Source organism: Mustela nigripes, chromosome X (assembly GCF_022355385.1).
Source record: "Mustela nigripes isolate SB6536 chromosome X, MUSNIG.SB6536, whole genome shotgun sequence".
NCBI classification, from domain to species: Eukaryota; Metazoa; Chordata; class Mammalia; order Carnivora; family Mustelidae; genus Mustela; species Mustela nigripes.
In genome coordinates, this window is record NC_081575.1 from 81,857,467 (window position 1) to 81,871,288 (window position 13,822).

The 13,822-nt window shown below is 56.0% G+C and overlaps 2 protein-coding genes across 6 annotated transcripts in view; both read left to right on the forward strand.

The window, feature by feature from the left end:
* Positions 1-465: 465 nt before the first annotated feature.
* Positions 466-8,601, forward strand: KCND1 (potassium voltage-gated channel subfamily D member 1). Of its 3 annotated transcripts, XM_059385155.1 has the most exons (8): positions 466-704; positions 2,025-3,273; positions 4,973-5,135; positions 5,238-5,321; positions 5,410-5,508; positions 5,785-6,035; positions 7,173-7,394; positions 8,470-8,601. In XM_059385155.1, exons 2-8 carry the CDS (start codon positions 2,153-2,155, stop codon positions 8,492-8,494), a joined length of 1,965 nt encoding a protein of 654 aa, XP_059241138.1. In that variant the 5' UTR covers positions 466-704; positions 2,025-2,152; the 3' UTR covers positions 8,495-8,601. The 3 variants fall into 3 exon arrangements, with proteins under 3 accessions (XP_059241138.1, XP_059241139.1, XP_059241137.1); XM_059385156.1 differs by having other exon boundaries at positions 466-3,273; positions 7,173-7,401; XM_059385154.1 differs by having other exon boundaries at positions 466-3,273.
* Positions 8,602-11,474: 2,873 nt separating this feature from the next.
* OTUD5 (OTU deubiquitinase 5) overlaps positions 11,475-13,822 on the forward strand; it is a 28,303-nt gene continuing 25,955 nt past the window's right edge. The window contains exon 1 of one of the 3 annotated variants that reach the window (XM_059384731.1): positions 11,475-12,833. In XM_059384731.1, coding sequence (XP_059240714.1) covers positions 12,240-12,833 — 594 coding nt within the window. In that variant the 5' untranslated portion in view covers positions 11,475-12,239. The remainder of the gene's footprint in view (positions 12,834-13,822) is intronic. The other 2 variants (XM_059384729.1, XM_059384730.1) reach the window with 2 other exon arrangements.

Consider the following 13,822-nt stretch of genomic DNA (forward strand, 5'->3'; position numbering starts at 1 on the left):
ACGTGGTATGCCTGTCCCCAACCTGGGTTGTCCCCATCCACACCCCCCCTTACCCCTTATTTCACGTCTGAAACCAGGATGGTGCTCCAGTCCCACAACAACAGTCTTGATAGGAGCTGGGCTCTAAACCATGCACCCACCCCCCTGAAACATCTTTGGGGGCCTGGCCATCTAGAGAAATGCCCCCCCATCCGTCCCTCCATCCACCCTCTTCTCCAGCCCTTCTCCAGCATGGGGGCAGGGAGGGGACACAGCGCTGCATCATTCCACATGGCACTGGGCACTGGGGCCATTAACCGGACGACTCCCCATCGATCGGATCTGCTAAGTGCTGCTGATTCAGACGGGTGGGGGTGGGGGCCCCTGGGGGCAGAGGGGGTAGGAGCTGGGCAGGAAGGAGGTGGGGAGAACTGGCAGAGCTCCCTGCCACCCCCATTTTCCAGATGACGCGACTGAGGCCCAACCAGCTTTGTAGGAGGCGGAGTCTCCCCAGGGTCCCTCTCAGGCTGTCCTAGGGGAGGGGGCTCTGGGAGCCACGAGGCCCCTCCCTGCCTCTCTCTGTAGCTCCCGGCAAGCTCAGAGGGGCGGGGAGAGAGAGCCAGAGAAGGAGGAGAACTCAGGCAGCTCTGCAGAGGGGGGCAGGAGCTCCGGTGTTTGGTACCCCCAGCCCCAACGCTGTGGCCGCTGCTGCAGCGGGGACACAGGTGAGGACGGCCATTTGGGGAGGGGGAGGGGGCCACCCACAGCGCTGTCCTTGTCCTTCCCTGCTCCAGCCCCCACTCCCTAGCCCATCCTGGGATAGTCCCCAGGGCTTCTGCTGGACCTCGTCCTTCCAGGGACCCAGCCCCCTCCTCCTGCCTGTCTGCGCTGCCTTCTCCTCTCCCAGGCCTGGCTGTGGCTGCTTTTCCTCTTCTGCCACCGCTGCTTCCACTGCCCAGCACACACTGCCAGCCCCTCGGGGTGTGGTTTCCCCAGACCAGCCCCTAACGGTGGGACACAGCTTCGCCCCGGCCTCCCCCATCCGCGCAAGGCCAGCCAACCTCATCCTCCCCTGAGACACACCCAGCTCCCTTTAACATCCCACCCCACCTTCCGACCCATTTTGGGGGGACCCCCTCCTCTTATCTTAGTCTTTATCCAGCCTCTGGGTGCTCTGGGGCTGTGCCCAACTTCCAGCTGAGCCCCAAGGTGTTTCCTCAGGCCCCTTTCCTCCCCCCAGGAACTCCTGAGAGGGTGGACTAGACTTTCTCAGCAGCACCATATACCCCTCGCTCCCAGACACCTCTCAGGCTCTGAAAAATAACCTAGCCCATATCTAACCCTTCAGATGCCCTACTCCCTTCTCCAGTCCCTCTAGGGGGCCCCACCTGGCCTGCCTTCCCCAGAACTCCTGTAGAGTGTAGACACCCCCCCCCCCCCCCCCGGGCTATTCTTGGCTGCTCTAGGCACTCCCAAGACACCTCGCAGCCTCTTTACAACCTTCTGGTTCTATAGCCACCTCTTCCGTGCACGAACCCCTTTCCTGGATCCATGAGGAAGCTCCAGTTCCCTAATCTTTTCCCCAGAAGTCTTGAGGGTACAGACGACCCACCTCAGTTATCTTGGCCCCTCTAGAACCCCCCCGCACCCGGACACTCTTAGCCTATTTTAAACACCTCTGATCCCACTTTCATCTCTCTGGATGTCCCAGTCCCTTCTCCACACCCACTAAGGGGTCCCAGCCCCATCCTCCCTCAGAACTCTTGAGAGTGTGGGCAACTCTCCCGTGTTTCTTGCCCCCTAGACACCCCATACATCTCCCAGGCACATGCTGACCCCTCCAGAGCCCTCTCAGTCGCTCTAAACACTCCCTAGGCTCCTTCTTGGCCCCTCCAGGCACCCTTTTTCTGCTCCTTTCCATGTCTCCTGGCTCCTCCTTGGTTGGTCCCTCAAGACATCCCCCCAGTCCCCCCTGGATCCTCTAAATGCCCCCCAAGGCCCTACCCGTCTCTCTAGTTCCTCCTGGTTCCTCTCGACCTCTGTAGACACCCCCAGTTTGCTTGTGCGAGTGGCCCAGGGCCTCTCCAAGCCTCCAGCATCCTGGAGACAGCCACACTGTCCTAAAGGCCACCCTCCCCCGCCCCGAGTCTCCGTGGGCCTGGGGCGCGGCAGGATGGCGGCCGGCGTGGCCACGTGGCTGCCCTTCGCGAGGGCCGCTGCGGTGGGCTGGTTGCCCCTGGCCCAGCAGCCCCTGCCCCCTGCGCCCGGGGTGAAGGCGTCTCGAGGGGATGAGGTTCTGGTGGTGAACGTGAGCGGCCGGCGCTTCGAGACCTGGAAGAACACTCTGGACCGCTACCCAGACACCCTGCTAGGCAGTTCGGAGAAGGAATTCTTCTATGACGCGGACTCGGGCGAGTACTTCTTCGATCGCGACCCCGACATGTTCCGGCACGTGCTGAACTTCTACCGCACAGGCCGCCTGCACTGCCCGCGGCAGGAGTGCATCCAGGCCTTCGACGAAGAGCTGGCTTTCTACGGTCTGGTGCCGGAGCTCGTGGGCGACTGCTGCCTCGAAGAGTACCGGGACCGCAAGAAAGAGAACGCCGAACGCCTGGCGGAGGACGAGGAGGCCGAGCAGGCGGGCGATGGCCCTGCCCTGCCTGCCGGCAGCTCCTTGCGGCAGCGGCTCTGGCGGGCCTTCGAGAACCCGCACACGAGCACGGCGGCCCTCGTCTTCTACTACGTGACGGGCTTCTTCATCGCCGTGTCGGTCATCGCCAACGTGGTGGAGACCATCCCGTGCCGCGGCCCCGCGCGGCGGCCCCCAAGGGAGCAGCCCTGCGGCGACCGCTTCCCCCTGGCCTTTTTCTGCATGGACACGGCCTGCGTGCTCATATTCACGGGAGAGTACCTCCTGCGGCTCTTCGCCGCCCCCAGCCGGTGCCGCTTCCTGCGGAGTGTGATGAGCCTTATCGACGTGGTGGCCATCCTGCCCTACTACATCGGGCTTTTCGTGCCCAAGAACGAGGATGTCTCGGGCGCCTTTGTCACCCTGCGTGTATTCCGGGTGTTCCGCATCTTCAAGTTCTCCAGGCACTCTCAGGGCTTGCGGATTCTGGGCTACACACTCAAGAGCTGTGCCTCTGAGCTGGGCTTTCTCCTCTTTTCCCTTACCATGGCCATCATCATCTTCGCCACGGTCATGTTTTATGCTGAGAAGGGCACAAACAAGACCAACTTCACTAGCATCCCTGCGGCCTTCTGGTATACTATTGTCACCATGACCACCCTCGGGTGAGTGCAGACCCGGTGTTGGGAGCTGCCCGATCAGTTACACTCACCTTTCTCTGTAAGATCTCTTTTTTCTCGATTTGCGCTTCTGCCTGCTCTTCTCTGAAAACAAAGGGAGTTGGACTAATCTCCAAATCCCTTGCAGGTCTGACAATGCCTTCACTGTCCTGGTCAGGAGACTTGGGTTCCAAGGATTGTCTTAGCTGCACTCTTTCTGTTGACCTTGTTCTCTTTGGGCCTGTTTCCCCCACTGTGGCAAATGAGAAATGTTGATCCCTTCATCATCTAGAGGGGATTCTGTGACCTCACGGTTGTGAAAGTTCTCTGAAAGTTTCTGGTGTAGGATACCTAGGTACTGGCGCCCCACCACCTCCTTTTTCCCAGCTTGAGGACCCATGTCTCTCAAACCTCCAGAATCATCTGCCGTATGGGGTCCTACCTCTGTGACATTGTGATTCCTTGATGTTCTCCAGGTCGAGGTATTTTCAGCATTATTTTTTAGTGTCAATCCTTGCGAGGGAACAAGTTGGGATAAAGGCATCAGACAGAATCACCAACTCATGTTATTCTTAAAGACATTGTTTAGGGCACATACCATGCTCCTTCTCTAAATTTCCATTGCTGAAATTAGGTGTACAGTTGCTTGGGATCTTTTGAATGGGTGAAGTGGGCTCGCTGGGGCTTTAGCAGAGCTACAGAGAAATGGCTTTTGGGTTTCTAAGGAGTAGAAGTTAATTCTGGTTGGAGGTTCAGAATTGGATTGACATACAAATACTGAGCCCCGAGAGTGGGTTGGAACTGGGTTCTTGAGTGCCTTTTACCCTAATGAGTCCTCACAGCAACCCTGAGAGGGTGGACAGCTGCCTGTGTCTCATAGTTGAGGACACAGTCTGAGATGACACATCACAGACCAGAAACGGCCAAGTTGGAGAGACTTTTAAATGAGTCAAAGAAATAAGGAACGGCCATCCTTGGGGGGAGGGGGACAAGAACTGAGAGAAGGCCTAGAGGCTTGGACTGCAGAGGGGAGGAGATCTCACTGGTCCCGTGTTCAGAACAAAAGTATGCTGGGCGATCTCGAGCAAGTCAGCTGTGGAACCTCCCTAAGCTTGGGTCACCCCCACCCCGACCCCGTGACACAAGTGGGTAAGATTGGCATTGCTCCATCCCCAGGGAAGAGGAGATGGCATGGAGAAAAGGGAGGAGGGAGTTTCAAGGATCCCCCTATTTTTTCATGGGAGGAGAGTTTCAAGGCTTCTTCTGGGGTTATAAGAAGGGGTCCTACCTAGAGAAGGTAAGACAGATGGAAGCAAAACCAACAGAGCACTGCTTCCAGGACTCAGAGCCCCTCAGCTGGCTTGTGGTGCTTGGACTTTCTCCTCAGGAGACTATATTTACTGCCTCTGCCTTCCTCCTTCTCTCCTCTGTTTGGTATTAATAGATTTCCAGCTGACTCAGATGCTCGGTGTGCAACTCAGATGGGGGCAGCAGATGGTAGGGGCCGAGGGCCAATTTCTCCCTTGACCCCCACCGGTGGCCAGAGAGGTCTTTCCCCACATTTTGCAGAGTGGGAAACTGAGGCTCAGAGAGTTTCAGTGCCCGGCCAGGGTCACAGAATGTGTTGGGCTGGATGGGATGGTGTGGGAGACTGAGGGGTGTGTGGGCACTCTTCTTAACCTCGGCTTCCCTCCCCTGGCCCCAGCTATGGAGACATGGTGCCCAGCACCATTGCTGGCAAGATTTTCGGATCCATCTGCTCCCTCAGCGGTGTCCTGGTCATTGCACTGCCTGTACCGGTCATTGTGTCCAACTTCAGCCGCATCTACCACCAGAACCAGCGTGCTGACAAGCGCCGAGCGCAGCAGGTAACAGCCTCTTCCCTCAGAGTACCTCCTGCTCCCCGTGCCCCAAGCCGGTCTACTCTTGCGTCTACCCACCTGACCCTTTGTCTCCTCCCTTCTCTGTAGAAGGTGCGCTTGGCAAGGATCCGGTTGGCAAAGAGTGGTACCACCAATGCCTTCCTACAGTACAAGCAGAACGGAGGCCTTGAGGTGGGGAGGGGCCTGCCTTGGGGTTGGGGGGGAGCAGTGGTGGGAGGAGGAAGGTTCTGACCTTGTCCCTCTGCTCCGTCCACCCCAGGACAGCAGCAGTGGGGAGGAACAGGCGTTGTGTGTCCGGAACCGTTCTGCTTTCGAGCAACAACATCACCACCTCCTGCACTGTCTAGAGAAGACAACGGTGAGGCCTAAAGGCGGGGTGGGGGGGGCGACAGAAGGAGGGGCCTTCCTCTGCAGCCCAACCAGTACCCTCCCTGGGATGGGAGGCTCACTACTGATTGTGGAAATCCCACAGGGCTTCCTGGAAGAGGCCCCAGTATAGCTGAGCCTTGAGGGTGGGCAGAGGAAGGGAAGCAAGAGGTACTTCCAGTAAGGAGGGAGCGGCCTCAGCCAAGGCCAAGGGCTGGGGTTAGTTCCTGTGTGCTGCCTCATGACCTTGCCTCCCTTCCGCCCACAGTGCCATGAGTTCACAGATGAGCTAACCTTCAGCGAGGCTCTGGGTGCTGTCTCACTGGGGGGCCGCACCAGCCGCAGCACCTCCGTGTCCTCCCAGGCAGTGGGGCCTGGCAGCCTGCTGTCCTCCTGCTGTCCCCGCAGGGCCAAGCGCCGTGCCATTCGCCTTGCCAACTCCACAGCCTCAGTCAGTCGTGGCAGCATGCAGGAGCTGGACACATTGGCAGGGCTGCGGAGAAGCCCTGCCCCTCAGAGGTAAGCACCCCCACCTGCTGGCTACTCCTGGGGGAAGCTCAGAGCTGAGACTGGGTGGCAGGGTGTGCGGGGGATGGCGGTCTCAGATGTCTTGACTTCTGGCCCATCAAGCCAAGCTCAAGCCCGGACTCTTCTATGTGGGGAGCTTGGGCTTCCCTTGCCTGGAACTTGTTCTTCGTTGGTTCTTTCAGCAAACATTTATTGAGCACCTACTATATGCCAGGCACACTTTCAGGCACTTTGGAGTTCACTGTAGGAGTTTACAAGTGAGTTCATTTCAGACAGCAAAGTGAACAGACAGAGCTCCTTGACATTCTGGAATTTATATTCTAGTGGGATGAGACCGTTAATAAACAAGCACATACTCAATGAGGTGTGTTAAGTACCAAGAAGAAAAATAAACTGGGGATGGGGGACAGGGTGTAGAACGAGGTATGGAGAAGCTTTGCTGAGGTGACACCAGAAGAAGATGAGGGAGGGAGCAAACAGCCTGTGCAAAGGCCCTGAGGCAAGAATGGGTCTGCGTGTTAGAGACACAGCCAAGAAGCTCCTGTGAGAAGAGTGGAGTGAGTGAGGGGGAGAATTGTGGGAAGCCAAATCAGAAAGGAACAGGACCAGGTCATGTTAACTCTTACACTGATCATTATGAGGGTCTGGCATCGTAAGGAGTAACCATGATGGAGAACATTTTGGTATGTATGTTCCTTATGTATGTATGCTCTGGGCACTATGTGGAACACTCTGTAGCACTTTTTATCTCATTTAATCTCCACAGTGACCCTATGAGGTAAGAAATACTGGTATTTCCATGAGTGCGCATTATGTTCTGGGCTGAGCACTTTATAGCACTTCTTATCTCATTTAATCTCCACAAGGACCCTGCGAGGTAGGCAACTCTGTTATTCCCATGCTACAGATGAAAAAGAGAAGAGGGATTTAGAGGGGCCAAGGTAAAACTGGGATTTCAACCCAGGACCACCTGACCCCAGAGCCCTCACTGGGCACTGCCATAATGGGGGATGGAGGCAAAGCATTTGGAACAGAGACCCAACAGGCACTCAGTACATGTCACGATTGCTGTAGCAAGTATTAAGAGCACCTTTTAAGAAGCTTCCACCTCCCCACCCTTATTCACAGCCGCTCAAGCCTCAATGCCAAGCCCCACGACAGCCTCGACCTGAACTGCGACAGCCGGGATTTCGTGGCTGCCATCATCAGTATCCCTACCCCTCCTGCCAACACCCCAGATGAGAGCCAACCTTCCTCCCCTGGTGGTGGCGGTGGGGCCAGCAGCAACCTCAGGAACTCCAGCCTGGGCACCCCTTGCCTCCTCCCGGAGACTGTCAAGATCTCTTCCCTGTGAGCGGTGGGTCCGCCCGTCCAGAGGGCCCTCTCGATTCTTGGGGACTCCTTTCCAAAGCCATATTTTGGGGAGGCAGGGAGGGACAGGCTTGGGGACCCCTTCTGCCCCTCCTCCCCCCACTGAGAACTATGCAATGGAGTTTGATGGAACAGCTCACCTAATGGGGAAGCAGCCAGGGAAGGGGAAACTTTCCCCACCCCCGATAGTTTGTCCTGAGGGGTGCTGAAGTGCTGGGCTTCCTCAGGCCCCCCGGCCTCCTTGCTCCAGCACACTGGGGCTGGCCTCTCTCCCCTCGCTGGTCTCCTGCATGCTTCTCCTGTTGGGCCTCTAGGGCTCCCACCTGACATCTCAGCTCTGGCCTGAGAAGGAGAGATGAGGTTCCCTCTTCTCTCTGGCTGGGCTGTGGAGGTTTGGGGGTTCAGAGAAGAGAACCTTCACCTTGGAGCTGGCCTCTAGGAGTTTTCCCCACCTTCCACTGAGCCCAACAGCTCCCTGATTCTGAAGCTTGGAATGCAACCACAGGCTTCCTGGGCTGTGGCCTCAGCAGTGACCTGCTACCCCCCGCCTTGGCTCAGGGGTCAGGCTACCTCTCCCAATATACACAGATAGCACAAACACCACTCCCCTTTCCTGGCTGCTGGAAATGGGTCCCTGCAACCCCGTCCTGTGCTGGGCCCCCAGCAAACTCTAGCAATAGCAGCTGCTGCCGTGATGTTATGCAAAGGCTCTGCCCAGGCTGCTGCAGTATTTACATCTGCCCTAACCAGGGGGGCCACCTCCAACCCCTCCGCCCCCTTCTCCCCTGGTTTGCTTCCTTCTTGGGTTGGGCTGGAGTCTGGACTGGCTGAGATAAGAGCCTAGCAGCCAGTGAGAGCTGGGCTGTGTTTGGAGATCATAGATGATTCCAAGTTCTTGGGCAGGAGTCCAGAAGTGTTGGGGCTGGGGCCTGGGTTGTTCCTAAACTCTGAGAGTTGTAGGGGACAGGAGGAACTTCTTGATCTCTTCCTCCTCCTCCCCCGCAAAGCCTTTTCACATATTCCTCTCTCTTTTCCCTCTTGGGTCACCTTCCAGAACTCTGTGTCTGCTCTCAGGCTGAAATCTGGCATCATCTCAGGTTCCCTGTCCCCAGCACTGTCCCCGTGGAGCTGGTGGCTGACAAAGATGTAGTTTCCATCAGTCAATAAAACCTGAGAGGAGAGATGAGGATGAATACCTCCTGGCTCTGTGAATTTGGAGGCTGGGTCGGGCTGGGGCGGGGGGTGGAATGTTCACTGGTTTCAATTCCTTTCAACTGGAGAAGGGCAGGTTGCGGTCCAGGTTCTGGGAGGTCAGTCGTTGGTGACATGTTCTGGAAGATGGGGATCTAGGAGGAATTAAAGAGGGTGGTTTGAAGAGCTGAATCTACAGCCAGTGAGGCCGGCCAGGAAGCCCTGAGATATGGCCCTAGGACTCATCTGCTCCAGCTCTCTTACTCACAGATGGGGAAACTGAGATCTAGAGCAGCACGCATTTGGTCAGAGGAGACTTAAACCCCAGGCTTCCTGGAAGCCAATGGCTCTGAACTGATTAATTAAAAGCATCTCTCAGGGGCGCCTGGCTGGCTCAGTGAGTAGAATATGTGGCTCTTGATCTCAGGTTCCTAAATTCAAGCCCCGCATCGGGCCTAGAGCTTACTTTAAAAAAAAAAAAAAGAAGAAGAAGAAGAACTCAATATTTTAAAAGAAGAAGAAGAAAGAAAGCATCTCTCAAGTTTGGCAGCTCACCCTTCCTTGTGGACATCCCCTGCACTGTCTCTGCTGGGCTACTGGATACACTTGGCTAGTGTGTGACTGAGCTTTGTGGAGCATCAAGAAGACAGACCTTGGATTGGGGTTGACCTGGGTTCCAAGCCCCAGGTGAGAGAGTCACTTCAACCTTCTCTTGCCTCAGGTTGCTAATCTGTAAAATAATAACCATTTATTCGCCAAATATTTATTAACCGCATACCACGTGCTAGCCCTAGGGATACAAAGATGGGCAACGTAGACATCGTCTATGATCGACAGACCTGAGCATGGAGGGCAGACAATTAAGCAATTACAGTCTAGTGTTGTGGAACTAAGATTGATGGGATTGCAGAAGCATGCAGATGGCAGGAGGACCTAATCCAGCCAACACCCAAAGAATGAGGTGGATTTAGCCAGGGAAAAGGATAAAAGTTTCAGGCAGACAGGAAAGCATGTGCAATGACCTGGAGATTAGGGGGTAAGCTCAGGGCATTCGGAGAACTGAAATTAGTTTGGTTCAGCTGGGGAGGAGAGTGTGAGGCTGTGGTAAGAGTAGGGATGTGGAGATAGGCCAGATCGCAAAAAAAGCCTTTGAAGCTATGGTACAGATTTTGGACTTTATCCTAAGTATAACGGGGACTTCTGAAGGCTTGTAGACAGAAAGAGTCATCATGAGGTTTGCATTTCAGAAGGATTGCTCTGCCTGTGGACAGTGGAGTGGATTCTAGAGAAACAGTCCTGGCGGGAGGAAGGGTGGTGAGGAGGCTCTTGCAGTGGGTGATGGTGGCTTGGACCATGTAGTGGTGGTAAGAGTTGGAGAGTTTGAGAGGTTTGAGAGGTGGAATTGACAGGACTTGGGATTGATAGGCATGTGGGAGTTGAGGAAGAGGGAGCAGACAAGGTTGACTCCTGGTTTCTGGCTTGGGCAAAGGCTGAGTGGGGGGCACTCACTGTCAAAAGGAACATCAAAGCTGTTAGCACAGAGTACCAGGCACAGAGAAAGTACTTCGTGAAGATTAGCTACAATGATTATCCTAAATTCAATTTTAGACATGTAATGCTGGACAAATATCTAGTAGGAAATAGAGGTCAAGTGAGAGGATCATGAGAAGATTTAATATGGTAACATGCCTAGGCATTTGGCATAGTGCCCTGAACACAGTAGGCCCAGGAAACTTGAGTCCTGTCTCATGAAGTCTTCAGAGCAGAAAACACAACATGTCATTTGTAACTGACACCCTTCAAGGAAGAACTTCAACCAAGGTCAGCATCTGAAGGAACAAGGTTAGATGGCACTCAAAAGAGCTTACTAATCATCTTTCAGTCAACATGTACGGCTTGACTCCCAAGACCAGCAGCAAGCTCTCACCTCTCAAAACAACTTCTTGGTTCATAAACCCATCTGAACGCCATAACTATTCCCTGAGGCAGTCTGGGCAGGCATTATCTTTCCTATTTTCCATGGGTAACCTCAAATTTAAGACACTTACGTGACTCGCCCAAGTTCATACAATTACTAACAGTCCATCAGGGTCTGGAACTGAGGTCTTCCTGACTCCAAACCCTGGGATCCTTTTCCTTGCACTGCCATTCAAACTAACTTATTGAGCACTTACTATGTGCCAGGCACAGCACTATACCCTTTGCAGGCATTAATCGCTGATCCTTAAATCATAATTATCATATTCTCATGTTACAGAGGATTAGAAATTGCAGATAGGGGCGCCTGGTGATTAGTCCTAAGAGCATGGGACTCGATCTCGGGGGTTGTGACTTCAAGCTCCACGCTGGGTACAACAATTACTAGAAAAATAAATAAAATCTTTTGAAAAATTGCGGATGGGGTGGATGTTAAATGACTTGCCAAAGAGCCCTCAGATAGGAGGGGCAGAGCTATGATTAGCTTGTAGCTCTCCAGCTGTTCAGTACCAGGGATTTTACCAACCCCCTTGCAAAGCACTAACTGGTGACAGCGCTGGTTCATAAACTTTTGCTCAATCCAGGTAAACTCAGCTGCTGAGGGGGGCAGGGGGCGTCGGAAAGGCGTGTTGCGCTTGCGCACTAGCCACAGGGGCGGGGAGGTCAACGCGAGGGCGAGAGCACTGCGGAGCCAAAGAAGGCGTGTCTGCTTCCCAAACACCCAAGGTCCCCACGGTGCACTTCTGCCCCAGGGTTGGCCGGCCCAAAGTGAGTGACAGCTTCTCTTAACCAGTCACCGCAGAACTCGGCCTGTTACCAGGGTGAAGTGACGCCCGCCTCCCCACCAGACGTGGATTTGCAGGTGGGTGGGACCGGAACTGACGCTTCAGGGGAGGGCTATGCTCTGGGAGTGTTGATATTTTCCAGTCAGTCCGGCTGCCTGCGGCCAAGTTGGAAGTCTGGCGGGGAGGCGCTTTTAAAATTGTCGTGCACGGGGCCGGCTACGCTGTCCTGTACTAGTACCCCGCCCACGAGTCAGAACCTCGGGGAGAGAAGAATGCGACGGGGCGGACAAGAATAAAGGCAAGGAACAAGAGCGCCGACTTTGACTGAAATCTGAGACAGAGAGCACGGGAGGGCGATCGCTCGCATCTGATTGGTCCGTGGGCGTCATCGAGGACCCACGCAGCTGCTTCGATTGGTTGGTACCCGCGATTGTTGTGGCGGCGGTGAAGATTTTGCCCACGTACTTCCGAACGAGAGGCGGGGCCGTGTCCTGGCGCGCTTGCGCAGCGCCCAGGGGCCCCACCCGGTAGTTCAAGAACCTGCGAGGGGGCGGGGCGAAGAGGTGCTTGTTTTGGTCCAGTTTCTTTTGAAGCAGCCGGCCGGAAGGAGCGAGTGTAGCAATAAACTTGTTGGACTTGGAGAGAAGACTACGACAAACCCGCTGCGGTGCCTTCATCTAGGACTTAACATCCGGGTTCTCCTGCCGCGTGACCCGCGCGCCACCGATCGTTCTCGAACCCGTGCTACAATCTCTTTATCCGGGTCCCGCCGATCCCGTCGTGCTTCGCGCACCACAGTAGCCCCCTCATCCGGGTTCTCTCCCAGCGTGCCCCGCGCCGGGTTTGCTGGGGGGTACTTGGCGGTGCCGCCATGACTATTCTCCCCAAAAAGAAGCCGCCGCCTCCCGACGCCGACCCCGCCAACGAACCGCCGCCGCCCGGGCCGCTGCCCCCGGCGCCACGCCGCGGCGGGGGTGTGGGCGTGGGCGGCGGCGGCACGGGTGTGGGGGGTGGCGACCGCGACCGTGACTCGGGCGTCGTGGGGGCCCGTTCTCGGGCCTCGCCACCGCCTCAGGGCCCGCTACCGGGGCCCCCGGGAGCGCTTCACCGCTGGGCGCTGGCCGTGCCGCCTGGCGCCGTGGCGGGTCCGCGGCCACAGCAGGCCTCTCCTCCTCCTTGCGGGGGCCCTGTTGGTCCCGGTGGCGGCCCAGGTGACGCGCTGGGTGCAGCCGCGGCGGGTGTGGGCGCGGCGGGCGTGGTGGTGGGCGTGGGCGGAGCCGTAGGCGTTGGCGGTTGCTGCTCAGGGCCGGGCCACAGCAAGCGGCGGCGTCAAGCCCCCGGGGTCGGAGCGGTTGGAGGGGGCAGTCCAGAGCGTGAGGAGGTCGGCGCGGGTTATAACAGTGAAGACGAATATGAGGCGGCTGCAGCTCGCATCGAGGCTATGGACCCCGCAACCGTTGAGCAGGTATGGGCTTGGGTAACAGGTGAGTGGGTATGGCGGGTGGGATCCCCAGCCTGGGTAGGGACTCCAGGAAGGCTGTTTGAGACCGTCCCGAGGGACCTACGTCTTCTCCCGGATTCTGGCATTCTCTGGTGGTGGGGGCCCGAGGCACACTCTTCCCCACCCCCCACCAAGGACTTGGGGGTTTAGAGTCCCCAAATAAGATGGCGGACTTAAGGATTGAGTCTGTGGTCTCTTCTGGGACCGACCTAGAGCCATCGTTCGGACCCTGAGACCTCATCATGTAGGACCATTAGGTGGGATTGCCTCCTGAGAGGCAATCTTAGGACTCCAAGGGACCTTGGTTTGTGTTCTGTGCCTTGAGATTTCCTTTCCTCTGGGATAAGGGTCTAAGACTCCTCCTCCAGGGAGCACAGGTGAGGTGGAGACCTCAGGGGAATTTCGAGCGTTCCCGAGTTACCTAAATCCTTTTCAGGGGGTCTGATACCATCTGTACAGGACAACCACCCCACCCCCCACCCGGTTCCTTCTCTGGGACACAGCCCAGGACCACCCAGCAGTGGAGTCTGAGACTTTCTTAAGGGTGTTAAGCATGCCTTCAAGGGCCCGAGACTCCCTCTTCTGGAATCAAGAGCCTGATACATAATGTGTGTATATATTTATATATATCCTATTTAGAGAATGGGATCTTCTGAATTTTTCTCCAGGGAGATAAGATTTCTTTCAGGGAGAAAAGATTCTCTTCCCTTTGAGGACGAGAGCCAAAACTAACACTCAGGTGATGAGGGAGCAGGAGGCTGGCTGAGGACAAAGCAAGGCTCCGAACCTCCTCACCCCACCGAACCTGACTTAGGTTCTGGGACTTCATCACAGGGACCAGAAACTACTAAGGTCCATGAGATTCGTCCCTTTTCTAAGTGACAAGGGTCTGTGCTTCCTTTCAGTGGTCAGAGACTTCATTGGGGCCCAAGAGTCTGAATTTGAATTTCTCT